The sequence below is a fragment of the Betta splendens genome, chromosome 16 (assembly GCF_900634795.4).
Source record: "Betta splendens chromosome 16, fBetSpl5.4, whole genome shotgun sequence".
Lineage (NCBI taxonomy): Eukaryota > Metazoa > Chordata > Actinopteri > Anabantiformes > Osphronemidae > Betta > Betta splendens.
Genome location: NC_040896.2, coordinates 12,899,560 through 12,924,121, shown reverse-complemented (window position 1 = coordinate 12,924,121; position 24,562 = coordinate 12,899,560). Strand labels below are relative to the sequence as shown.

The window sequence follows — 24,562 nt, the reverse complement described above, 5'->3', positions numbered from 1 at the left end:
ACATTTTGATTAGGCATAAATACATTGCAGATATCTAATATATGTTGATTAGACACAATGGCACTAATTACGTATTTTCAGATAACCAACATTGAATTGTGGATAGTCAAAATGTAATTGTAGCTATCTTAAACAGTAATTCTTCCTCGTCAGAATACAGTCTAGGCTAATCACAGTGTAATTTGGACTAGTCTAAATGCTATTTTAGATATCTAAAATGCAATAATGGATATTCAGTTTAAAAGCCTTAAATGTTAAAGGCTTGCTATGTGTATGTACATAGTTTATATCAGTAAGTCAAATCGCGATCCTCTTCGGCTTCCGTACACTGGTCCCTCCTGTCATTTAGACCGGGTGGTGACGTACTTGGTTCCTGCAGCTGGGACTATTCGCTGGCTAAACAAAATTAAATTAACTTAACTTTGTTTTATTACAAATACTATTCCTATTTTCGAACCATGGGTATGTATTGCGCAATTAACGTGACGACCGAGCAGTCTTACAAAGACGTTTGCGTTTGCGTAGACAGCGTAAGCGACTGTAGCAGCTAACGTTAGTTAGCTAGTTAGAACTAGTGAGACGTACTGAATAACGTTATTGCACTACATGAAGGCAACAACTGTTTTACTACGTGTGTGTATCTTAAATGGGAACTGATATGTTTGATTACATTGCAATTAACGTTTGTAAAGGCTGCTAAAGCCGTTAGCTCCAGGCTCATTTGTGCTGGGAACGTTTATGTGGAACCACTGACGTGGCCTTACGCCGTTGATTCAGCCCAACAGGCGAACCTTCCTGGACTCACTGCAGCCTTTTATTATGCTGCTTAAATGTTCAACACGTGCTCTCATAATAAGAGTCGAAACCACATTCCCTCACTGGACACTTTATTAGGGACATTACAGCGGTGCAGTTAGAGCCACAGATAATCCGCTATGAATTCATGCTACATAAATACATGCTACGTGTTTTCTTTTACCCTGCACAAATTTAAGTACGGTACTACATGAGCTGTAAATATGTAAATAAGTCTTATGTCCCTTTTTTATTTATTCATTCATTCATTATACTTCTGCAAGTTTAAGATTTCTCATTAAAGTGAAATGTTTATTATGGTCACAGTGGGTGCTTTAATTGGAGTGCATTTTATTAGGATATTAATTTTTATATATTGGCCAAAATATTAGATGAGTTGTAAGAAATTCCCTTTAGCAGTTTAGTTTAAATGATTTAATTCAACCGCTGCTGGTTGTTGATGGACAGCTGCTGATGGTGTTTGTTGGCTTTGTAGCTGTGAACACAGGCACCTCTCTAGTGCTGTCCAGTCTGCTGTCAGTGCTGGTCTTTGCTGGGATGCAGATGTTCAGTAAGCAGCTGGGATCCACAGAGTGGCTGACCATCCTGGGAGGGTTTCTAGGCTCGGTCCTCTTCATCTGCTCGCTCACTGTATCCTTTTCATAGTCTGCTGTGTTTAAAAGTTTAATCACAAGTTACACAATTCAAATAACAAATTTAGTTTATTGTGTTGTTGCTTAAAACTGATTTTTGTTAGTAAATATCTGGTTTTTATTAAATCTCTATTCAGACTGCAAGTTTATTGAAAAGAAAACTGATTTAATGTCTAATCTACATATACCTATATGGAGCATACTTCCTTAACTTTTTTTGCAGGCATTTAATAATTTGGAAAACCTGATTTTTGGGAAGGGATTTCAAGCAAAGATGTTCCCAGAAAGTAAGTAGTCAGAGATCTGGAATCACTCTCATGCACTCAGTTTTTTAATGTTTTTTTTTTACTTTTTAAAAAATATGAAGCTTATTTATGAATATTTTTTCAAATGGTGGGTGAGCTTTCACTGATTTTTCAGCATTATTAAAGCACATCCAAGCATCACCATCACTTATAATACACAGTTGGCCACTGATTTACCTGTATTACCTGTACGAGTATGATTTATTTTGACTTTGAGATCTTTCATATTCTCCTCCTCATTAGTATTTTCTCATTTTCAATGACCAGTTCTCCTGTGCCTTTGCCTGTCGCTGTTTGCCTCTGGTCTGGTGCACCGTGTGTGTGTCACTACGTGGTAAGTGATAACTATATCAGTAACACACTTGGTCTCTGAATATTTTACTAAAAAATGTTAATGCCTTTCTTTGTTTCTGTTTCTGCCTAGCTTGATATTCTCTCTGTTTGCTTTGTACTACATCAACAAAGTATCTGCTGCCCTCTACCAAGCAGCTGTTCCTGCAGTAACACCAGCCAAAGCTGTCAGCAAGGGCAAGAGGAAGAACTGATGATGTATTGCACTTCAATTTAGTTAACCAGTCAAACTTCCCCCAGTGCTGATGCCCAGTGCAAGACAGGACTTGCATATTTTTGTTAATAACTTCTTAAACTTTTGACCTGTAACCTTTTAAACATTTGATTTGGGAATATTAGCTGAAAGTGATTTAATGACATCTGGTTTATATTCATCATACTGACACATTGTTGGTTTATGTATAAGGCCATAAATAACTAAACAGTCGTGTACATTCCAGTGTTTCTTCAATTTTGCTACTGGTTGATTCATACAGTACATCCCAACATGGTACTTGTATATTCATCAGCACATTTAGTCTTTGTTTAAAATTCATTTTCTAATTAAACTAGATAAAGTGTTTTGTAGGTTTGTTGTTTTTCTACATGCCTCTAGTTTGCAAACATCAGTCTGTTTATCTGGGTGTGGCGATAGGCTCATATTGAGAGCTAATGGACTCGACTTCTCCAGGGGGAAATTGGAGCCTCCACAGATTCCTGTTCTACAAACTGATCAATATCCCCCCTTACAGAAAAACAAACCTATCACCTATCACTAATGGCAAAAAGTGCCCTGAGGCTAGGTCTGTGAATGTGAGGCAGTGGTGGTCTAAGAAATACCCCGATGGTGACTGCCAACTATTGTTCAGATTTAAGGTGTGACTCGAAACAGGCTGTTCCTGACAAAGATAGTAGAACCTTCTAAAATAAATAAAAAGCTTTTAAAACATTTAGTAAGAAAATAAGACTACGTCCTGTAATTAAACCTTTTTCTTATTTTTTGTTTTGGTATTGTTATGGAGCTTCTGCCACACCACTGAAAGAACTTGACTCAGGTCTGTTTCAAATGTTCAGATCTGGCTCAGCATGTACCAGCATTCCACAGGAAGACCTTAGTTCCTGCTTTGTGTTATTTTGCTGTGCTGTTCCAATATTTGTGTTTAATTCCATTGTAACAAGGCTGTGCACCATATTTAAGGTACACTTAACATGCATTGTGTTTTATAAGGCTTATAAGATTGCTATATAAGCTGGAAGACCTTAAAACTAATGTGGTGACAAATGCATCAAGCAGTGTTCTCAAATTACAATCATTGCACGACAAGTTTGTGATCTGATGTTGTTATTCATGCATCAGTAGTTGTGTCATTTATATTTGAACCTTTCATGCAGTGATGCCATAAACTGACTTTTAACATGCACCTCTGTCAGACGCTGTACAGTGCAATAGTGAGCTTTTTTCAGTGTTTTTGCCGAGACATGTTTTCACCCTTTCTCTGTCAGCTTTTCAGTCTATCAAAGAACAAAGGTATAGTATGAAAGGCACGTCAGATGGTTATGAGCCCATCTCTGGAGCTAACAGTCACTTTGGGCAGGGATGAAATTCCGTGTTCAGCCCCTCCTCCCTCCCATCATATTGGGCGTTGCCCAGCTCCATATAAAGTCCAGATAAACTTTCAGCGCAGCTTGGATTCCTCACTAATCTCACCACACACTTCGAGCCTCTACATTCCCGGGTAAGTTCACTGCAAATATTTAAACAACAACTTGTTTTTAACGGATGCCTCGTATGCGTTGGGTGTGAGTTCAATGTAGCAAACTAGATGATGTTAGTTTGAAGTTTGAGATCCACACATTTTTTCACAGTGACTCGTGCATTTCATCAACTTTTCTCAAACTTACGGAAGTGAAGGAAAATAAATGGAATATTTTGGTGCCAAAAAAAATCCTTTGAGCTTTACTTCCACCACCTACGCAATGTGTTATTGTGTTAGAAGCACTGTAAAGGGTTTAGTCTCACTTTAAAGTTCTTGTTTATCAGTAAAATCAGCCACTTACCACAAATCCTTTCTCTTCTCAACAGCCATGACTGAATTAGAGACCTGCATGAAGTCCCTGATTGACATTTTCCATCGTTATGCTGATTCAGACTCTGATGGGACATCTTTAACCAAGAAAGAGCTGAAAAAATTATGTGACAAAGAGTTGCCCAGCTTCATGAAAGTAAGTGACATCACATCTGCTGTCCTCGATGTAGCGCCCTGCTTTTACTTGGCGGTTGCAGTCTGAACATCCCTTTTGATATTGTCTCAGGCCCAGAAGAACCCTGAAATAGTGGATCGCATCTTGAAGGATCTGGACAACAATAAAGATGAAAAGTTGAACTTTGAAGAATTCCTTCCCTTCATCTGCAGCCTCATGGTGGCTGCTGATGAATTCTGCCTGAGCCGTGGGAAGAAGGGAAAAAAGTGATCTGGAACTTTTTGTTAGGGAAGAATAATGTAATGCATATATATGCATTTCTTATTTTAAAATAAACTGTCTTTTTCCAACATTTCAGCTCCTGTTTGTGTGATTAAACTTGAGCTGTTCAGTGTCATACAGTGTGTATTTTTCATTTGTACATTACTTCTTTTAAGCTCTTCCTCTGCTATAAAACACTAATGAGTTCATATCTGATATTTAGCATTTTAATCGTAAACCCTCTCATAATTCAGCGAAGGCAGCACTTTTTGAACAGAACGTCTTATTAGTGATGACACCCAATCCCAGATGTGCCGAGCTTTAAACTTGAGTTGTTGCCTGTGTGTCATGAGTTTATAGGGTTACAGTTTCTAAATTCTGCATTTCTTTAGTATCTGTTCTAAATTACGGGGCACTGACTTCATCTCCGTTAAATAACATCCACTGTATAACTATACAACATCCATTCACTGTATAACATGAAGTGACCAGTGGTACTGAACAGTTGCTGCAGCCTGTTCAGGATTTGTGCTAAGACTGTCTGGATAATCAAATATTAAGAAGGAAATTCAAGGTTATTTCTTATTAATAACTAACCTTTTCTAACCTCATGTTCATGTCCCGGGTGCAGATTTACCGCTGCAGAGGTCCGGGGCCTCTCCAGCAGTGAAACTGTAACTCAAACTCAATCAGCAGAGTGGGGAGGGACAAACGCTTTTTGTAATTACCATCACACGATCCTCCATCTCGTTTGCGTTGCCTCTCCTGCAGGGAGAATATGATCGTCTTCAACATGTGAAAGCAATATGGCCCGTGTGCGGAGCAGGGCCCCAACAGTTTACACTGAGGGAGAGGGATCGTTGACGAGAAGAAGAAATCAGCCTTTCTGCAGCCTCCGAACCCACGAGTGGAAAAAATGAACGCTGAGTTATGTAACAGCAAAATAGAGAGCGCCGCACCAACACATGTTCAAATAAACAGCAAAAACGCTCACAATGGCTTATTTCAAGAAAACACATCAATGAGTGCTATCAGTTCCCCTGTGCAACATCCTAACATTAACAGAAGTACTTTTTACTGACTGTAAAATATACAACTGCTGTTGTATATTTGTGCTGTGGTGAGAAAGAACTGAGGTAGACTGACTGGGCGGAGTGGGGCACATTACCATAGCATGAATCACCACTGGTGTGTGTGTGTGTGTGTGTGTGTGTGTGTGTGTGTGTGTGTGTGTGTGTGTGTGTGTGTGTGTGTGTGTGTGTGTGTGTGTGTGTGTGTGTGTGTGTGTGAGCGTGTCTCTCCTCTTTAAGAGGACGCTTTCCCATCGGCCTCACATCGCTCTCACTTGAATCGGCTGCTGACAAGGACGTGGTCTCTCTGCTCCTGCCCCGCACGCTGAGGTGAGTACAAGCAGTGGAGGGAGAGAAAGTTCTGTGGGTGGAGATGTTTATTCCAGGTGCTGAGCGTGTGATGGTTTGTAGGTTGGAAGGGCTACTGGTCAAAATCCTGCTCCAGCTATGGCTCGTCTAGATAATGTCATTACGAATATTGTGGAAGTATTCCTGGAGTATGCTGATGATGAAGGCAAGAAGCACCAGTTGAACAAGGAAGAGCTGAAGAGGGTGTTGGAGAGAGAAATACAAAGCCCAGAGTTAAAGGTAAGAATCTACAGGCTTTGCACATTCATTCGTGAAATTATGCTTGTTGTGGTTGTGGTTTTAGATTTTAACGGCGAGGGTGTATTATCCAGGGTCACATTAATGCCGATGACATTGAGGAGGCCATGGAGATGTTGGATAAAAACCATGACGGGGAAGTCAACTTCAGAGAGTTTTGCCGATGCGTGTGCGACCTGGCAAAATGTTATTACAACAAGAAGACGGGCAAAGGGGCCAAGAAATGCAAGGGCAAAGAGCCCGAAGGTGGACAGGAAGACTGAGAACATTGGCTCCATGAAATATGAATGTTCAGAAGCAATGCAATGAATCTAACGTTGCTGTTTGTGATGTTGTTGACCGTTCTGGAGTTAGGAAAACTGCTTCTTTGCTTTGAGCTCAAACCTCTTTAAAGTGTGAAAAAGGTCAAAGTCAATAAAAGCTACAATGTTTAATTTGCTTGTTCCACAATGTGTGAGTTGATTCCTGTGGAAGGAAAAAAAACACTGTCTCACTAGAAGCATTTTATTGATCTTTAGCGCTTTATCTGCAGCTTTGCATCATTTATTCCATGAACTTTTATCCACTCCACAAACCAGTTTGTGTCCGTGCCTCTAAGCAGCTGCACATGTTTTAATTGTGGTGATTTTAAAATAGCCTGACTTTTCGTTTGTGGGTGCAGGCTTTGCTTCCTACCAGCAGATGGCGCCACACAGCCGCAGCCTCGCTGCTGTCTGCTGGCTGCAGCATGTGCAGCACCACACAGTTCTGTACCGGGCAATATCCTGCTTTCACGTGTGTTTTTCATGTGTCTGGATGTAGTGATCAGTTTTAAAATAGAAGTCGCTTCTCCATGACACAAAAGCTCCAGACAGACTACAGCAAACGCTGAGTAGTGTAAGAAAGAAGTGGGCATTCATTTTAATGCCTGGTCCATTTCAGGAATATGTAAGCGCTGCTTTCATTAGTGTGTCTCATCCTTTGAGCCAGTTGTGGCTCAAACAATGGTCCATGTCATGAATAATAAATAAGATGTATATAAATAATAGCTCTGTTGGTCATCCTTACTATCACTAAATGAAGGTTGAAGTAATCAAACTAAGCAACGTGGTAACAACAGTGTTTCTGCTAAAACTCTGGCACAGAGGTTTCCTCTAGTGTTGTTTCAGGGACACATTCAAACCATCATGGAGTCAGCACTGTTTGATTGTTGTTCTCATTTGCTGATTTACTGAAATTAAAGAACGCTTTACACTATACATAATAAGATCATATCTGTAAAGTTGTTGGCTACGCTGACTTATTCTGCAGTAGATTGTGAGATGATCCAGAGCAGATGAGTTGATTAGAAGCTGAGATTTTCATCTTCTTACAAATTGAGTCCTGACATTATTTTATCTGCCATGAAATCACAGCTCATATCTATGCGATGGTTGTGATTAAATGGAAACAAGGGGGAGGGAGCTTGAACAGAGAACGTGTCAGACTGTATTTAAAGGGTTTGTGTGCTGTCATGTCACTGTGTTCAACTTTCAATAAGAGGATTTCATAAACTTTTTAATCAAATGGATTCCTTGCATTTATGTAAATATGAGTTCTATGTCAGGTGGATGTCTGAAGAAAGTATATTGATATTACTCCTAATTTTATAAATAAGTTGCATTTTAAAGCTTCTGTTTAAAATAAAAAAGTAACTTGGCTTTCACACTAAACTTCAGTTTGTCTTCAACAGTGGTGAATGAATATTAAAAGGACCAACTAACACATATGTTGTGTGAATGTTGAAAATTAATGCATAGTAAAACCAAATAAATAAAAACACACTGGGCTACACAATATTTTTGTTGCAGCCACTATGTCAGGGCTCTTGCAGGCAATGGAGATAATCAGAACTACCTTCCACAAGTACGCTGCAAGAGAGGTACAGTAGACGGAAACTCTGTGACTGAAAAAGAATTCACTGAACTGCTCCGCAGTGAGTTTCCCAGCGAAGTAGTAAGTAGAACAGATGAAATCCTACTGGGAGACGAAGGCACAAGACAACTGCTCTCTAAACCGCTTCCTTTTTCTTTTTTTTCAGGGAGCTGCAGATAATAATTACTTCAGGATGTTGGATGACAACAATAACAGCGTTATTAATTTCCTGGAATACGTTCATTTTTTTGCAGCTTTCACAGTGATAACCTATAAATAGACAAATACTGTGGTTTTGTTTTCTAAATGTTTGCAGCCTAATAAATGGTTATTATGCACTGTAGCATAAGGGAACCTGACATATACTGTACTTTACATGTGCATCACTAAAGGAGAACATCATAGTAGTAATAAAATCATTTTGTCACACAATACGTATGGTGTTGTTTTCCTTATAATTCTTGAAGAAATACTTTTCATCTTAGTAAATAATGAAATAATAATAATAATGCAGTAGCTGGCTTTCTAGATAAATCCCACCTGGGGCTTTTGTTGCCTCTGGGCATTCTTTGATAAGTTCCAACTTTAAACCCTTTGTCATTCAGACTAAAAGACAACTTCACCCTAAGAAATCTAATTTCACAAAACCCCAGCGTGCTGCTTTCAAATGAAGATGGAATAATTTAACATCATATTTAAAGTTATGCCATTTTGGAGAGAAGCAGACTGACAGCTGATGGCGTCGGTATTGTTGCGTTAGATGAAGCCCAGTGAACTCATTGCTCATCGCAGAGGAGGACGAGCTTTAGCTTGTTGGGTCCTATTCCTCCCAACTGGGCCCGACGGAACCTCTGCGCCATGATTCCCATGGAACGCATCCTGGGGCGGGCTCGCGTGCCACCGGACGTTGTCGGCTTTTTCCGGCGCATCTCGGTCGGTAAGCTAGCCGAGCCCGCCGCTGCTACTTGCTAATGTTTGTCGGGTGTTACACGCTCGCCGGACTCGAGCGGATGATACAAACAGCGTAGAAGAATGGCGGACGTCGAGGGACAAGGGACCTGCTCGTCGGTCCCTCCGCTGCCCCAGCCTTCCTCCCGCCGCGGCTCCAGCGACGGCGCCGTCACGCCGGGCACCGGCGGCGGCTGCCAGACGCCGACCACCGTTACCTCGGGCCCGCGGCTGGTCCGGATCGTGAAGTCGGACTCGGGCTACGGTTTCAACGTTCGGGGGCAAGTTAGTGAAGGAGGCCAACTGCGGAGCATCAACGGGGAGCTGTACGCCCCGCTGCAGCACGTCAGCGCCGTGCTGCCGGGAGGAGCCGCGGACCGCGCCGGTATCTCGAAGGGGGACCGGATCCTTGAGGTGTAAGTGGCTGCCGTGTGAACGTTGGCGTCGCGTAGCAGATGCGCGCCGCGCCGCGCCGCGCTGCGTGATGCGACGGTGAGTGTCGCCGAGCAGCATCCAGCGCGTGCAGCCGCGTCCTCCGGGGGCTTCAGGGCAAAGCAGCGGCTGGACGCAATGAAAGGGGGTCTGTGTGAGATCCGGGGATTGACATTCCCGTCACGCTGACCCCCATCCACAACGCGCCACGCACCCGCGGGCCTTTCCGTGTGCGCGCTCGTTTTCACAGCCAGCCAGATGTTTGTGTAATATCTCTGCGTTGCACACCGTATCCTCAGATCGCCGCAACCCGCATCACAGAGTTGGCCCAATGAGCCACGTGAGCACCGTGGGCTGCGTGTGCTCGTGTGTTCGCTGTGTGTTAGTATGCGCGGAGCCTGCCTGCTGGCGTTGGGCTCTGTTGCTATGGAGAGGAACACACAGGGTCGCTGGTGGCCCGTCAGCCAGTCTGGCAGGTGGAGCGGGGCTGTGCAGGAGGAGAGGGATGTTCTCAGTTTAGCTGTGATTGGCTCCGATGTGGAGCGTCCACAGCCGCTGGTGGCTTTCACACGCTGCTTTGTGGCTGCAGCCTCTTTTTATTCCTCCAACCAGTTGATTAAACTGCCTGAAACATCCATTAAATTACGTTGACGGTTTGATTTTGGCGCATGGATCATCCTCTTTCTGTTAAGAACATATTGAACTGTGTTTGTCTGAGCCTGCATGCACATGGTGGATGGTTGCAGGGATCCCCAGCCTCTGCTATTCTCTACGCAATCAATGCTTTTTTGCACATTTATGGCACAGATAATTTCTGTCCGCAGCCGTCGTGAAGCAGGATTAGTGTCCACAACTTTCCCAGCAAGATAGATGTTGAAGCGTCAGATCAATAGCCTCTCTCTCCCCCTCTCTCTGCTGGGGATATTGTTTTGGCAGATTTAGTCTTTAAATTGACTGCATGCTTGTGCATATGTTTATGGTTGTGTGTAGTACATTTTAGTTTACATCACGGAGTTAATGCCTTATGCTCTAGAGCATTTGATTTAACTGGTGCTCTGAATTCTAAAGACAGAAAGTGACAGTGGCACCCTTAATAAAATGATTCAGGTTTATTATTTATCACGCTCAGGATGTGCTGATGGTGCAAGTACAAAGGCCACCACATCAGGTGCTTATAATACAGTCATAAAGCCACTAAAGCTGCTAAACTGCTTAGTCTGTGTTTTGTGCTGGAGACACTGGCTCGTTCTCACACTGCACCTGCAAGATGCCGTGTTTTGTTTCGCACTATGCCAGTCTTCTGTCTGTCTATATACTCCTCTCTACTCAGCTCCAGCTTTGCAGTATGGACCCTGGAAGCTTTCCACTGCCTCAGATGCATTTTGCAGATTGTGTTATAAAGTTAATACATTATTTATCGGAGCCTTTGTCAAATGAACAAACGAAGCCGTTGTGGGTGTCCCTTTGAAGATCATTTCATTGTGATTAGTATATACAAATGTTTTGCATATCAATTTACCCCAGAGACAATTAAAACATTGATAGCAGTTTCTGTTACCAGGCGATGTGGCGGTAGCTTAAGCAAACTTGTGAAATGATGTTGGGAAAGATGTGCACACACCCAGTGTTGCTGGTGTTCAACTGCAGCAGCGACATAAAGCAAAGGTCTTTTGCAGGGGAAGATGTGAACCCAGAGGGATTTTAAGGACAAAGCATCTGTCACTCTGCCTCACATAAATAGAGGCTTTATTCACTTCCTGACATTTATTGCAGGATGTGTTCACAGCTTTCAATTATTGTTACAGTCTATGCGCTGGGAATAAGAAAAATAGAGAATTGCTTTTGCTTTTCCTCTTAAGATAAGGTTACATTATAAAATGGTGATTAATTATAGTAGTTCTGTAGAAAAGCTGATACTTTATTATTGCCGCTGTCACTGCAATATCAGTTTCAGTATATTTCAATACAAACTCACACTCACTTATTAAACCGCTTCATCCTCATAGTTTCAGGGTTAGTACAAACTATAGCCTCAAAAGGTACAAAGAACGGTAGCAAATGTGAATTCATTAGTCTGACCATTAAAAGGATGAATGCGCATATAATGAAATACTCTTCTTTCGCTCTTCTATAGGAACGGGGTGAACGTAGAAGGAGCGACCCATAAGCAGGTGGTGGACCTGATCCGGGCCGGTGAACGGGAGCTGGTGCTCGCTGTGCTCTCTGTCCCACCTCAGGAGGCCGACTGCCTCGACCCCGGAGACGACGGCTCAGCTCAGTCCTGCTACGATTACTCCGACAAGCAAGCGGTCCCCATCTCTGTGCCCAGCTACAAGCACATTGAGCTCAACCAGGAGAAGTTTGTGGTACAGCATTTATGAACGTGTTGATAGATATGGTTATGGCTACTGTTCAGTTATAAGTGATCTTTGCTAGGGTTCTAATACTGGCCTAAACCTCCAGGCATTGCTTCAGGACATATGTTTTTCTTATTATCTGTTTCTGCTCTAACTCTGTCATTGCAGGTGTATAATGTGTACATGGCAGGCAGACAGCTTTGCTCCAAGCGTTACCGGGAGTTTGTAATCTTACACCAAAACCTTAAGCGAGAGTTTGCTAACTTCACATTTCCCAAGCTGCCTGGAAAGTGGCCTTTTTCCTTGTCAGAGCAGCAGCTCGACGCCCGACGCAGAGGCTTAGAAGAATATTTAGAGAAAGGTGAGTGGAAATGTTGGAAAGTCAAGAGTGCAAGAGTGAAGTCAATGATCAGTTACGTCATATGTAAAAGGTCTTGCCCAAGTTTTTTTGTTTCATCTGAAGTTGTATTTGCTTAATAATAACTCCCTCTACAATCAAATGCTTACAGAAACTCTGGGCGTGTTAAGACTACATAAGTCTGATTGTATCATATATGTTGTTTGCATATGTTTTATAAAAAAGTCAACTAGCATGTGTTTGATCTGCAGTCTGTTCTGTTCGGGTCATTGGGGAGAGTGACATAATGCAGGAGTTCCTGTCAGAATCAGACGAGGTAAAAGAGGAAAGCCATTTGTGTCTGTTTTGTTAGTTTCCTCCCTGGGACAAGGTTTACCGGTTTTCTCCTGTTTTTTTTTTTTTTTTTTTTATGAACTAGAACTATAATGGCGTGTCAGATGTGGAGCTGAGAATAGCCATGCCTGACAAAACAACACTCACGGTCAGAGTTCGCAAAAACTCCACCACAGACCAGGTCTACCAGGTGAAAGACAACATAGTCCTGTTCTCTATTAACCATCGTGACCTGGACCTTATGGCCTGTCTGTTATTAGTCATTCTGTATGTGCCTCTCTTTCCCACTCAGGCTGTGGTCATGAAACTCGGGATGGACAGTGTAACATCCAGTTACTTTGCCTTGTTTGAGGTCATCAACCACACTTTTGGTGAGTAAGCTGACGCATCTGTTGCATCATGCTGATTTATTTTTCCAGTCATCACATCCATTGTGACTTCAGGTGTAACCTTGTGATGTAAGAACTTTCAAAATAATGGGTACCTTTGTGTACAGCTCGTTCTTCCTTTTTCAAGGCAAACCACACAAAAACACTGAATTAATTTTTTGTGAACTCTGTTCTCTGCTTGTTGCACCACATATAAAAGCAAGTTCATTTCTGATCTTTTAGGCAAAAACAAAACGGGTAAAAACAGTCTTTTTTTCCAGTCGCTCTAATTTTCTCTCAAAGTTCTCTCATAAATGACGCCTTTGTATTCAACAGTAATAGGAGTAAATGTATGAATATAGCTTAGCTACATTAACAAGTATAATACTTTCCTATCTGAATATGCAGATATTAGATTTCTTGCTTTGAATGTAAGAAGACTCAAATCAAATGACATTTGTGCAGCATTTCATGGTGATCAGTGCCACTAAAAGACAGAAGAATTATTTGGAATTTAATTGTCTCCTGGCTTTTTCTTTTCTCTCCTTGTCTTCTTCAGTACGCAAGCTTGCCCCCAATGAGTTTCCCCACAAACTGTATATACAGAACTATACCTCAGCCATCCCAGGAACATGCCTCACCCTGCGCAAGTGGCTCTTCACCACAGAAGAAGAGATTCTGCTCAATGAAAACCAGCTTGCAGTCAGCTACTTTTTCCACCAGGTGTGTGCTTATGTATAGCCCCTGTCACCCCTGCACTGCCTACTGCGTCCATTAGATCCCAAAACGCTCTGGCTGCTTTTATGCGTCTCCTAACTGTCCCCTGTATCTGTAGGCTGTGGATGATGTGAAGAAAGGCTTCATCAAAGCAGAGCAGAAGTCTTACCAGCTGCAGAAGCTGGCAGAGCAGAAGAAGATGTCCATGGTCAGCCACAAATCACAGTCACTCGAGTGACCAGCTTACACTTGTACTACTGTGTCTTGAAAACACTGCCTGGCATTTTGTCTCCTCTCTCCTGTCTCTTTTTAGTATCTGAGTTTGTTGAGGGCTTGCGAGGGCTATAATGAGATCATATTCCCCCACTGTTCATGTGATTCCCGACGTAAAGGCCACGTCATCACGGCTATCAGCATCCACCACTTCAAGCTGCACGCCTGCACCGAGGAAGGGACTCTTGAGGCAAGTGCACGTCGTTATGGCTGTAGTTTATATAAACTGAATTTGAATGGCTAAATCTGAATGCAGGGATTTCAAGTACACTTGGTTCAAGCAATGCAACTTTTACTTACTTGTATACAACTTCCCTGACACGATAAGGTCTCATTTTGCACACATTGATATGAATAATCTGATATGAGGCAATCTATTTTCTGTCTATGCTTATTTTTCTGAGGACCATTACTGGAGGTTTTATTGTTGATTGGTAACTACTGAGAGGACTATAGACTTGTTATCACTGATGTGAAATGTAATAGATCTGCGTATGTCTGGCACTTCTATGCATAAATTGTAAGTTTTGTTACAGAACCAGGTGATTTCGTTTGAATGGGGAGAGATGCAGAGGTGGGACACAGACGAGGAGGGTATGGCCTTCTGCTTTGAATATGCACGGGGAGAAAAGAAGCCGCGCTGGGTCAAGATATTTACACCTTATGTGAGTGCCACACATTAGGATATTCATAGGAAAAAGTTCATCACACCAGCTGATGCAGGGTATTCTGTATGTACAGTACAGTGCATATATAAGTAGTATTTATTAGCCAGCAGAAGCACAGTGTTTTATCTTGTTGATCTAAATCCATGTTTCTCTCTCTCTCTCTGCTTGCTGTGACTGGACGACGTTCAGTTTAACTACATGCATGAATGCTTTGAGAGAGTCTTCTGTGAGCTGAAGTGGAGGAAGGAGGTGATGACGTCTACTTACAGAATGAACTATGCCACTAAAAGCCATTTACTTGTGCCTCACTCATAGCTATTGTGTGATGGTGTCTGCAGGTGGAAGAGGAGGCTACAGACAAGGACAATAAGAACTGCAGTAAAGATGGTATGTGTGGCAAGGTAAGGCTTTGCCTGCCTCTGTCCAGTGTATGATCCAGTAATAGCTTATGGTCAATTGCCCTGCCTCTGTCTTTGTGTGTCATTACTTCGCCTTGGTCCTGATTGTGTTTTCTGTTGCAGAATATTTTCCAGCTGCTGAGGCACAGAAGGGATGGGGGCACCTAGGAAGAGAGATTGTTACCTCTTAACTACACACCGTCTTCATCCCCTCAGCTCATCTAGACCCAAACCCATCAACACTCAGCTCTTAACTACTGTGGTCATCAGTTAAACTCATCTCCTATGGCCTGACGACATGCAAACGCACAAGCATCTGCAAACAAACAAACAAATGAATTAAACAGAAGCATAAAAAGCTACAGACTCGTGTACCAGAAGTTTTGAATCCAGCACATCATAACCATGTGTTAAGTCGAGCTTTGTCCAAACGTCAATTCCTGGATTCACGCAAGCCTTTTTCTTATTCGGTGGGACTTAAAATGGAATGTGACAAGCTGCAGAGGAGGTGTGGAGACTTCTCTGAAGCCGTCTGACTTCAGAAAATACAGCAGAAGCAAGCATGCTGGACTAAGAAGGGAAATAAAAGTTGTTAGCACTGATCCCTGAAGGTTGACCCCAGAAAGACCCTGAGCTTCTCTACTGTGGACTGAGCATTGTCTCCTTTGACAGTGGTCCTTTATTGTCCACTGACACCTGTACTCTGGATATAAGGCACAGCTAAATAACATCGCATTTATACATTTACACATGTTTGGAATTAAAATAAGCATTTATAAAGGAAAATGTCAACATTTGAACCGACGAATGAGAGAAGGCACTTGGTTAGATATATTTTACATCCACACATGAGGATGCACACGAGCAGGATCATAAATGTAACACTAAAGTTGCACTATATCTGACAGTATTGACTGCCTCGAGATGTGCCATAGGGAACCTGAGACGCAGAAAGACAGCAAACTGTGGTGATATACTGTCACTGAATGACGTGGACCCGTTCATCAAACTCATAAATGTATAGTATCATGCAGTGCAAGATCTCCATGCATTTCAAGGTCCAGGTAGATCAGCAGTGATGCGCAGGGCTGAAGTGGCGTCAGTGTAGTAGCTTGACGGAACAGCAGGGGTCCTTCTCCCCCTACCTGCTAACTGGCTGAGATTGGTGGGAGCTCCCTCAGGATGGATGATAGCCTTTCCCATGCAGCACTATTTATCTTTGCTATACCCATAAGCTACTTGTGCTCTCCAGATTCAGGTTAAGTGGAGGAGGATGCCTGCACCCTGCTCTAACCTGATGCACATGGAGACCGCTTTGCTCATTTCCTAAGGGCTGTGTAGCACCTGACAGAGGAGAAGTTAAAATGTCAGTACCATTGTTATCTGCTGGTGAAGAGTCACAGATTGATTCTAACAGTTCTACCTGTTATACTTGATGGTGCTGTTCTCACAAGCCATTTGGGTGATTAATGAGCTTCTACAGATCCTGGTGGGTGCATAAAGGATTTTAATTGAATGGATTGAGGCTTGAATTGAGAGATTTAATTTTTGCAATCCAGAAGGCTAAACGCATTTCCCAGGATTCTTGTCTGCCCACTGAACCATGCCGGACATAGTCGATAGCCTGGCCTCACCTGATCAGTTCATCTTCACATGCTCGCTTTCTTTGCTCCTCTCTCTCTCGCTCTCGCTCTCTCTCTCGCTCTTGCTCTCGCTCTCTCAGACCGAAGTTAACAGTCACTCATGGTATTTATTTCACTAAGTGTTAATTTCAGTTAATTTCTGTTTCTCACCACTCCTTTAAAGAGTCACACTAAGAGGATGGAGATTGAGGACCTGCAGGGGTTTGATGTGTCGAAATGGAAAATTTTTCAGGCAAAGCTTTTGGTTACGTTGCTTACTGTAACAAAATGTAACATATTCTTTTAAATAAACAGATTTATTGATGCTAAGTTATGATTTTGTGCACACACATCCTTCCACTGTCCCTCTCTTCTCATTCTCTCCCTAACACAGAGTCTTATAATGAGATGTGGGAGACGATTACCCAAAGGCAGTGAAACGGCCGTTCCCTATCAACCCGCACTCAGCGTCTGGACCCAGTAATTAAAACCTATTGACTGCTGGTGATGTGGGACACAATCTAAGAACATCTAAATTTTGAAAAGCAAGCCACTATAAGCCCGTTACTTTGTTAACTTTCAGGCTCGGGTGCAGATCAGTTTCATCTTTTCATTGCGTGATGATAGAAATGATGCTCTGGCAGCTGAGATGTTCTCGTTTCTTTTCACTAATACATTGAGACAAGCTGACAACACTAGAAATAAGCAGGTAAAGCAAAGGAATATTGCATCATTATAACTGTATTATAATCATCTCGGACACTTTGACTGTGACTGAATGTGTTGAAGCCAAACAAAGAGCTCGAGGACTGTGGAGACTGCATTAAGTCTGCAGCAGTGTCCTTACTTTCCCTCTTGAGGAGCGAGCAGGTCTGTGTGTGTCTCTGTATGTGTGTGGGTGTAAATTTGTGCGACAGCAGCTGCAGATTGCGGTGGCCCTTAGACGCCAGAGACACGTCCTCCTGCATCCCACCGCCCTGCCTGCTGCATGCTCCCCTGTCTGTCCGGGTGTGGGCTGGTCGACGGACCGAGTCGCTGCGGGAGGAGGACGTCCTGCTTCTACTCCCTGTGCCGTATTGCATCTCTCAGCAGCGCGGCCGGTCCGACGGGCAGAAGGAGCCCAGTGGGTCAGCGAAGCCCTGGCAGCACGCGCCGGCCTCTCGGCGAGAAACTTTAAATCATCGCTAATAGCTGTAGGGTCTAATGCGCGAGTAGAGTCCTGCCAAAACATCAATTAGACAAATTCCATCATCAGAAAGTGTTTGCGTCGCTGAGCAGTAAATCATCTTCCACAGGAAATCCTGCCAAGGTTTGTCACATCATTTCTGATGCAGACATGCTCTGCCTGCTCTGAATATATCACCAATCACCCATAAATGCTGGTCTAAGTACAGATCAGCAGCAGCAGCATCACAGACGGGTGGGGCAGCCCCCTCCTCCCTCCCGCCTCTCCTATCGCTCTCTTCCTGCCCCTCTCTCGTTAATGAGAAATCAGTTAAAAACTTTATTGGTCCCTATTTGCTTTCTCAGCACATTGCCCCCCTTCCCCCCACCCCGTTTCTCTCACGTTCCTCCTGTGCTCTCTTTCATTCTGCATCCTCTCCATCCCTGTGCCTCAGCAAAGACCCCCCCCCTCATCGTGTTCTGTCTGGTTCAGCTTTTCGTCCTCTTTATTGCTCTGCTTCATTACCTCCATCCACCTTTTTCCTCTCCACCGCCTCGCTCGCGTTCCCGTCCTCAGCTCCCGTCTCCGTTTCCTGCATCCTTTTTGAAACATCGATCAGAGGAGGCACAGAACAGAACAGAAAATCCGATGCACGTCTGGCGAGGAGAACAGACAAGTTCATACCACAGCTTTGCTGCTCAGACTGTAACAAGCACTTTGCATCTGAGTGATCTGATCACCTCTGAGAAATGTAATGAGTTGCATTGAACATCGGGGTCAAGTTATCTTCCTCCTTTCACCTGGCGCCTAATTGAAGGCTGCGCTGAAAGTTCTCCACTATCTGACATGTTCCTTGTGTAGAAGACTGCTTCTTCCAAAGCCAGAAACAAAGCAATCGTATGGTTTTGTTCAAAATCACAAGGTAAATAGCAACAGATGGAAACAGTCCTTGCTGTTTTTACATCATCCTATTCATATTCAGCACTACAGTATAATCTAAAGCTGGTATTAAAGGCAGAAATGAGTCACCAGTGACATCATTCCAATACATTTATTGATGTGAAACCTTTTTCTATTGTCAGCTCCAGTTCCAGTGTCTAAAGATACTGATCACAATATTTTTGACAATATCAATAAAAAACACTGATGAAAAACAAAATTCAACTCAAACTCCTACGACGTAAATGAAAAAGCTCCAGAGGGCGCGTGTACTGTGTGAGCTGTGTTCATCATCGTGAGCATCAGAGCTTCGCCCTGTGCTGCCGTTATTGCCCCGTTAGCGTCTCAGACACTCCTGTAGGAGGCTCTGTCATCTTCATGCAGCACATCTGGATTGATTGATTTTTTTTCTGCTGAATGACTTCACGTTGTAAACACCGTAGCACAAATACGTCACAAACGTCGTCATGCTGCCCAGAGTGCACATGAATTCAGGAAGGAAACAGTTCAATATTAGTCCCCTCCACGTGTCACCGTCCACTTTTTCCCACTCGTGCACCAGGAAATGTTCGCTGTTGTATGTCACAGTGTCCTCAACAGCAATTGTGCTTCCAGCAAATCCTTCAGCCCCATCACAATCTTCTCAGAGGAAGTCTTTGGACAGCGCCTCTCCGAAGTTGGGCGCGGCCATGAGAATAGCGATGGTGCAGATGATGTTGAAGACGCTGAATCCCACCAGGCACAGCCGGTCGATGACGGCCGCAGCGAACTGCCACTGCTCGGCCAAGCTCAGCTGCCGGTCCTGCTCGCGAACGCGTTCCACCAGGAACTGCACCTCCACCAACAGGGCCTGCAGCTGGTTGTCCACGGCGACGGCCCGGACCACGCCGCTGGTGTGCATGGCCACCGAGCGCCCCGCTGCGGCCCGGGCTTCTAGGCCACAGGGTCCCGAGGGGCCGACGGGCGGCTCGGGGTCTGGGGACGCTGGAGGTTCCTGCAGGGCGCTCCCACACTTGGATGGTGGAAGCTGGTGATGGATGGGTGTGTCTCCTGCTCCTCCCGCTGCTCCCGATGCGCCCTCTCTATCCTCCCCACAGATGTACACCCTCCCAAGGCTGGTGGCTCGGTTCCTCTGCACCAGCTCCGGCTCTGCCGTGGTCTGGAAGGTCTGAAATCCCATGTAGGGCAGATGGCCGTTGGGCTGCGGGTGTGTGCCGGGGCCGGGCTCTCTGGGGCTTGGGTTCGGGAGACTGGCGGCCTGCGGGGGCGGGTGCAACACAGGGTGGTTGAGCTGGGCGAGGCTGGCCTGCAGGGAGCTGAGATGCTGGGGGAAGATGGAGGGCACCGGGGTGGGGATGGTGGCGGTGGTGGTGGTGGTGGTGGGAGAGGAGAGGGTCTTGCTCTGAGAGTCGGCCTGACTGTTGGCGAGAACTGGGTCTGCTCCCTCACCGGGACGCTTCATACGGAGGAACCAAGGGACCCACTGCAGCAGAACCAAGTTCACCTGGAAAAAACGAGAAACGACTTGAGAAATTCTGAAAATTCTGTGTTGTTGGTGTTGCTCTGTAAAGGTGTTTTTATATTATGCTGCGGATTCAACTCACCCAACGAGGCATCTGTCCGCTGTCGGGGCTGTGATGATGGAACTGGAGGACGATGACTGTGGCCACAACTGACATCCCAACAATAACCATTGTGCTGGCGAAGTACTGACCTGTGACAGACCAGATCTCACTCATAGGCATCTTAATAACCGTGTGTGTGTGTGTGTGTGTGTGTGTGTGTGTGTGTGTGTGTGTGTGTGTGTGTGTGTGTGTGTGTGTGTGTGTGTGTGTGTGTGTGTGTGTGTGTGTGTGTGTGTGCGCGCGCGCGCTTCCCCAAAAGCCAACCAAACCCACAGAGAGTCACTGACCAATCAGAGGCACAGAGTCCGAGGTGGCGGGCATGATCTCTGCAACCATCAGCATGAAGACAGTCAAAGACAGCAGAACTGTGATGCCTGGAGGTAGACAGGAGTCAGTGAGATGTGGGCTGGGAGAGGGTATTCTTAGAAGCGTATACAGTATGTATTTGGTATGCTGCACTTGACTTCTTACCACCATCATCTGTCTGTGTGACACTCCTAGGAAAACTCATTCGATTTTACTCTCTCATCTTCCCTGATGCCTTTTCTGCCCTTGTCTTTTCTCTGCCTCTGCTTCCCCCATCTCAGCCCTCGTGACACTATATAAAATGATCTAGAGCCGATTGAAGGTTTTCCAGTAATGTTGACAGAAAAAAGTTTCCCAGAGAAAAAACTGCAACTGCGAAACGCTGTAAGCCCATAAATTTGCATGTGTTTCCTATAAACGATGAACCCTATGTTTTCCATTTTCTCCGAATCGACCCCCCCGTTCCTCTCCTCGCTCCTCTTATTATTCCTCACCGAGGCTGATCTTCTCCCCAGAGTTGGCAGGGAGCAGGAAGACCAGCAGGGTCATGGAGGAGAGGAGCACACAGGGGATGAGGAGGTTGAGAGCATAAAACAGCGTCCTCCTCCGTAATGTCACCACAAAGGTTACGTCCGGGTAGGGCTCCGCACAGCAGTCGTAGAAGACCTCGTGACGATCCCCAGGAACCTCTGGGAAGTCCACAAAGTTAATGCATTAGGATGCAAAAAACAACTCAACAAAAACTGACTAATGAAATGAATTATTTTACAAAGATGGGATCATTTTAACTGAAATCACTGACAGTAAAATAGCTTTAAAAACAAGATTAATGCTTGAATCTGCAGAACTTAGATCAGTGTATTTTTTCTAACGCAGCAACACAGCAAATATTTTAATTGCACCTAAAGTCATTAAAAGGTTTTATGGCATTTTGTGAATTCTGCTAAATTTAAATTATACATCCAGTCATGAATCCAAAACTTTACAAGTACAGTATGTGTGGTTTTAATGTAACCTCTGTTACTAAGCAACAACAGTTTGTCATGCAGGGCCTCGGCAGCACAAGCCACACGTCTGCGTGACTTACCCAGCAGGTCCCACTCTCCGTTGGGCATGTATCCCGACACATCAGCCTCCTTCATCTGGATGTCCAGCAGCCATCCGTCAAATGTCCAGGAGCCGAATTTGAGCTCACAACGCTGGATGTCAAACGGAAACCATCGCACATCCACGTTGCACGTGCTGATGAATATTCCTTCAAATGAAGAAAGCATGAGAATAATTTACAATGAAAGGGAAGTAAATATCAAACTTAATTAATTCTGAGATGAAGATTCTTGATTAAACTCTTATTTGGTGCAGCCTTGTGGAAATGAATGTAGATTCAAATGTTTGATTGCATTAAGTATTCTTAGAATGAATGTGCTGCAGTGTGAGTAATGTTTTATACATGCAGAGCACATGACGACCGTGCTGAGGACTCACCTGGGGGCAGATATTCACAGAAGCCACTGGAGTTAACCAACACATTGGTTTTAAAGGTGGCAGGGGTGAAACGCAGGTTCTTAACTCCAGGGTACTCTGACTGGTTCCACTGGAGGTAGTGGTCATACCACTGCTAGAAAACACAAGCACAACTCGTGGTAATACACAGAGATAGACAGAGCCCCAAGCTGAACTATTAGAGGGTTTGACGAATTTACCTCAGTTCATTATTTAGTCTGTCTTCCTCCAGTTATTCTATTGTATAAAATACATTTGGTGCAGAGCAATTAAGGTATTTTCACTTAAATCCATAAGTCCTTAACTATCATCCTGCTCAAGCACCAAGACACTAAAAGCAGTGAGCATTTAGGGATGCACAGTGTACTAAACTGTACCATGCAGAATACAAGAAATGAATATCAGCTTTACTCTTTATTTATCATTGTTACTCATTACACTCACCATCTGTAGCCAGGCATTGGTGGTGAGAATCTGATTCTTCTCATCCTAGCATCCCAAAAAGCAATTTAAAAAAATGAATTAATAATTTAAAGGATTGATCTAGAGTTGTGATTTCACACCAATGACTATATATACATGCACATATATAAAAAATGATTAAGCTACAGTAACATGCTTTATTGTGTATTGTTAATTTAGTTGAACACATACAGTAATCAATGACCTAAAATACTTGGTAGTTTGGAAGATACTAGTATGTTTTCTAGAAAAGTGATGCGTTTTTCTTTAGTGGTTTATATTCTGTTGTGAGTCATTCATACCACATCCATGACCTGCATTAGGGTGAAGGAGAACTGAACAGTGAGTGGGTGGGAGTCATTGGCCACCGGTCTCTCCATGCGGTTGTAGTCCCTCAGCAGCTCTCTGAGCAGAAAGCGCTGGTGAGGACCTTGCACGGATACTGAAAAGGGAGGCGGAGGAGGGAGACAGAGGTTAATGAAGAAGAGCAGCAGGGGGAGAAATATGAACGGGAATATTAATGAAGCAATATCAGACAAATAATATTGCAAAAAAAGATGTAGAAATATGAGGTCAGGTAAGCAACAAGAAATTAAAGATTTTAACACAGGAGATAAGAAAAAGCACATTCACAATATATAAAAGAAAGAGAAGGAGACAAAACGAGAGGAAAGCAGAGAGGAGGAATTCCACTTTGCCTAATCAATTACGCCAGTGATTGATCATCAGCAGACGCTCAGAGTCTTTCCACTGTAACACCGTTAAAATGTCAGATTCATTCTTTCCAGGAAATAGTGGTGCCATTAAACACTGAAACACCCCTCACAGACGCACACAGCACTCACAACAATGAGACCGGGGAAGTTTCTCTCTCATCGACCCTATAACTCCACCAAGAGCTTCGATTTACTCTTAATTCATTGCCCACAAGGCAAGAGGCGAATTAAAATGTAATATTAGTGCAAACCAATATTCATCTGTCTGTCTGTCTGTCTGTCTGTCTGTCTGTCTGTCTGTCTGTCTGTCTGTCTGTCTGTCTGTCTGTCTGTCTGTCTGTCTGTCTGTCTGTCTGTCTGTCTGTCTGTCTGTCTATCTATCTATCTATCTATTATATTGCTGCATGCTCATTTTCCTATACACTAACAGAAACTTGCTGACAGGACATTAAAGATCCCAGTAATTGAAACACAATAACAGAAAACACACTTGTTCGAGTGCAGTCTGACTCAAAGCACCAACGAAAGTCTCTTACCTTGGAGCAGATTCCCGACTATCAGCAGCCACAGAGCCACAGCCTGCCACATGCTGCATCCCTCTCTATTACGAGAGAAACCGTGGAAGAGAAAGAAACGGAGAGAGAAGGTGAGGGAGCGTGAAACAGAAGGAGAGAAGAATGCGGACTGTGTGATTCTGGCTGTGAAGAAGGACGACGAGAGAGCAGTAGAGAGGAGGAGAGAGCAGGAGAGAGGAGGTGGGTGAGAAATGCAGGGAACCTCACACTCCTCTGAAGAACGAGATGCTGTGTGCTGGAGTCACATTCTGTGAGCTGGGCTTCCTGACCTACAGCTCAGGCTCACCCTTCATGCTTCTCTGCACATTAGGTCTTGCAGACTTTCTAACATGCAGTTGCATGCATGCAGCATGTCAAATATCCAACACCCTCTATAATTCTTTTGATGATTTCCTTACTGTTTTTTCATACATCTTCTGTATACGGACTCTATGGAGTAATAGCATGATATCAACTGCGCAGGCATGTTCAACTCACTCACAAGAAGGAAAACAGGTGCAGGCAAAAACATACACATTTTCTCTAAAAACTAGCCACCAAAAAGATAACAAGTTTAACAATGATGTTCCCACTATCTCATTTTTACCAACAAGCTATTTCTTTGAATAGACTTTGCTTTTTAACTCTTTAATAATCTGACATCAGCCCATCCATAGAGAAATGCTGACACCCGCTGGATAGA

General features: G+C 43.8%; 5 protein-coding genes across 6 annotated transcripts; 4 read left to right on the top strand and 1 right to left on the bottom strand.

The window, feature by feature from the left end:
* The first annotated feature begins 304 nt into the window (after positions 1-304).
* krtcap2 (keratinocyte associated protein 2) lies at positions 305-2,667 on the top strand. Its single transcript, XM_029129487.3, has 5 exons — positions 305-462; positions 1,292-1,446; positions 1,672-1,735; positions 2,021-2,087; positions 2,178-2,667. The coding sequence occupies exons 1-5, from the start codon at positions 459-461 to the stop codon at positions 2,296-2,298; spliced, it is 411 nt and encodes a 136-aa protein (XP_028985320.1). The 5' UTR covers positions 305-458; the 3' UTR covers positions 2,299-2,667.
* Positions 2,668-4,168: 1,501 nt separating this feature from the next.
* s100a10b (S100 calcium binding protein A10b) lies at positions 4,169-4,637 on the top strand. The gene is made up of 2 exons (XM_029129489.3): positions 4,169-4,306; positions 4,397-4,637. The coding sequence occupies exons 1-2, from the start codon at positions 4,169-4,171 to the stop codon at positions 4,553-4,555; spliced, it is 297 nt and encodes a 98-aa protein (XP_028985322.1). The 3' UTR covers positions 4,556-4,637.
* A 1,165-nt stretch (positions 4,638-5,802) lies between these two features.
* Positions 5,803-6,660, top strand: s100w (S100 calcium binding protein W). The gene is made up of 3 exons (XM_029129842.3): positions 5,803-5,946; positions 6,028-6,204; positions 6,297-6,660. Exons 2-3 carry the CDS (start codon positions 6,064-6,066, stop codon positions 6,483-6,485), a joined length of 330 nt encoding a protein of 109 aa, XP_028985675.1. The 5' UTR covers positions 5,803-5,946; positions 6,028-6,063; the 3' UTR covers positions 6,486-6,660.
* A 2,293-nt stretch (positions 6,661-8,953) lies between these two features.
* snx27b (sorting nexin 27b) lies at positions 8,954-16,923 on the top strand. 2 transcript variants are annotated; one of them, XM_029129841.3, is made up of 13 exons: positions 8,954-9,479; positions 11,630-11,861; positions 12,021-12,213; positions 12,462-12,526; positions 12,629-12,733; positions 12,836-12,914; positions 13,471-13,634; positions 13,747-13,836; positions 13,942-14,091; positions 14,438-14,566; positions 14,759-14,818; positions 14,908-14,970; positions 15,091-16,923. In XM_029129841.3, exons 1-13 carry the CDS (start codon positions 9,148-9,150, stop codon positions 15,133-15,135), a joined length of 1,707 nt encoding a protein of 568 aa, XP_028985674.1. In that variant the 5' UTR covers positions 8,954-9,147; the 3' UTR covers positions 15,136-16,923. The 2 variants fall into 2 exon arrangements, with proteins under 2 accessions (XP_028985674.1, XP_028985673.1); XM_029129840.3 differs by having other exon boundaries at positions 8,955-9,479; positions 14,908-14,956.
* Positions 16,924-18,786: 1,863 nt separating this feature from the next.
* On the bottom strand, positions 18,787-24,127 carry LOC114843655 (neuronal acetylcholine receptor subunit alpha-7-like). Its single transcript, XM_029130451.3, has 9 exons — positions 23,842-24,127; positions 22,892-23,031; positions 22,572-22,616; positions 22,110-22,242; positions 21,712-21,879; positions 21,119-21,313; positions 20,606-20,692; positions 20,298-20,407; positions 18,787-20,197 (listed from the first exon to the last, which is right to left on the bottom strand). Exons 1-9 carry the CDS (start codon positions 23,891-23,893, stop codon positions 19,337-19,339), a joined length of 1,791 nt encoding a protein of 596 aa, XP_028986284.1. The 5' UTR covers positions 23,894-24,127; the 3' UTR covers positions 18,787-19,336.
* Between the last annotated feature and the right edge of the window lie 435 nt (positions 24,128-24,562).

What these genes read in the sequence shown, in the direction of transcription:
- snx27b (XM_029129840.3), top strand. Translation starts at nt 9,148, where the DNA reads ATGGCGGACGTCGAGGGACAAGGGACCTGCTCGTCGGTCCCTCCGCTG. An exon ending in GGTCATCAACCACACTTTTG is followed by an intron (nt 12,915 to 13,470) that starts GTGAGTAAGCTG and finishes TGTCTTCTTCAG; the next exon opens with TACGCAAGCTTGCCCCCAAT. An exon ending in AGCTGAAGTGGAGGAAGGAG is followed by an intron (nt 14,819 to 14,907) that starts GTGATGACGTCT and finishes TGGTGTCTGCAG; the next exon opens with GTGGAAGAGGAGGCTACAGA.
- s100w (XM_029129842.3), top strand. Translation starts at nt 6,064, where the DNA reads ATGGCTCGTCTAGATAATGTCATTACGAATATTGTGGAAGTATTCCTG. An exon ending in TACAAAGCCCAGAGTTAAAG is followed by an intron (nt 6,205 to 6,296) that starts GTAAGAATCTAC and finishes TGTATTATCCAG; the next exon opens with GGTCACATTAATGCCGATGA.
- LOC114843655 (XM_029130451.3), bottom strand. Translation starts at nt 23,893, where the DNA reads ATGTGGCAGGCTGTGGCTCTGTGGCTGCTGATAGTCGGGAATCTGCTC. An exon ending in CTGTGAATATCTGCCCCCAG is followed by an intron (nt 21,880 to 22,109) that starts GTGAGTCCTCAG and finishes CTTCATTTGAAG; the next exon opens with GAATATTCATCAGCACGTGC. An exon ending in CGGAGAGTGGGACCTGCTGG is followed by an intron (nt 21,314 to 21,711) that starts GTAAGTCACGCA and finishes TGGACTTCCCAG; the next exon opens with AGGTTCCTGGGGATCGTCAC.
- krtcap2 (XM_029129487.3), top strand. An exon ending in TCTTCATCTGCTCGCTCACT is followed by an intron (nt 1,447 to 1,671) that starts GTATCCTTTTCA and finishes CTTTTTTTGCAG; the next exon opens with GCATTTAATAATTTGGAAAA. An exon ending in AGCAAAGATGTTCCCAGAAA is followed by an intron (nt 1,736 to 2,020) that starts GTAAGTAGTCAG and finishes TTCAATGACCAG; the next exon opens with TTCTCCTGTGCCTTTGCCTG.
- s100a10b (XM_029129489.3), top strand. Translation starts at nt 4,169, where the DNA reads ATGACTGAATTAGAGACCTGCATGAAGTCCCTGATTGACATTTTCCAT. An exon ending in AGTTGCCCAGCTTCATGAAA is followed by an intron (nt 4,307 to 4,396) that starts GTAAGTGACATC and finishes ATATTGTCTCAG; the next exon opens with GCCCAGAAGAACCCTGAAAT.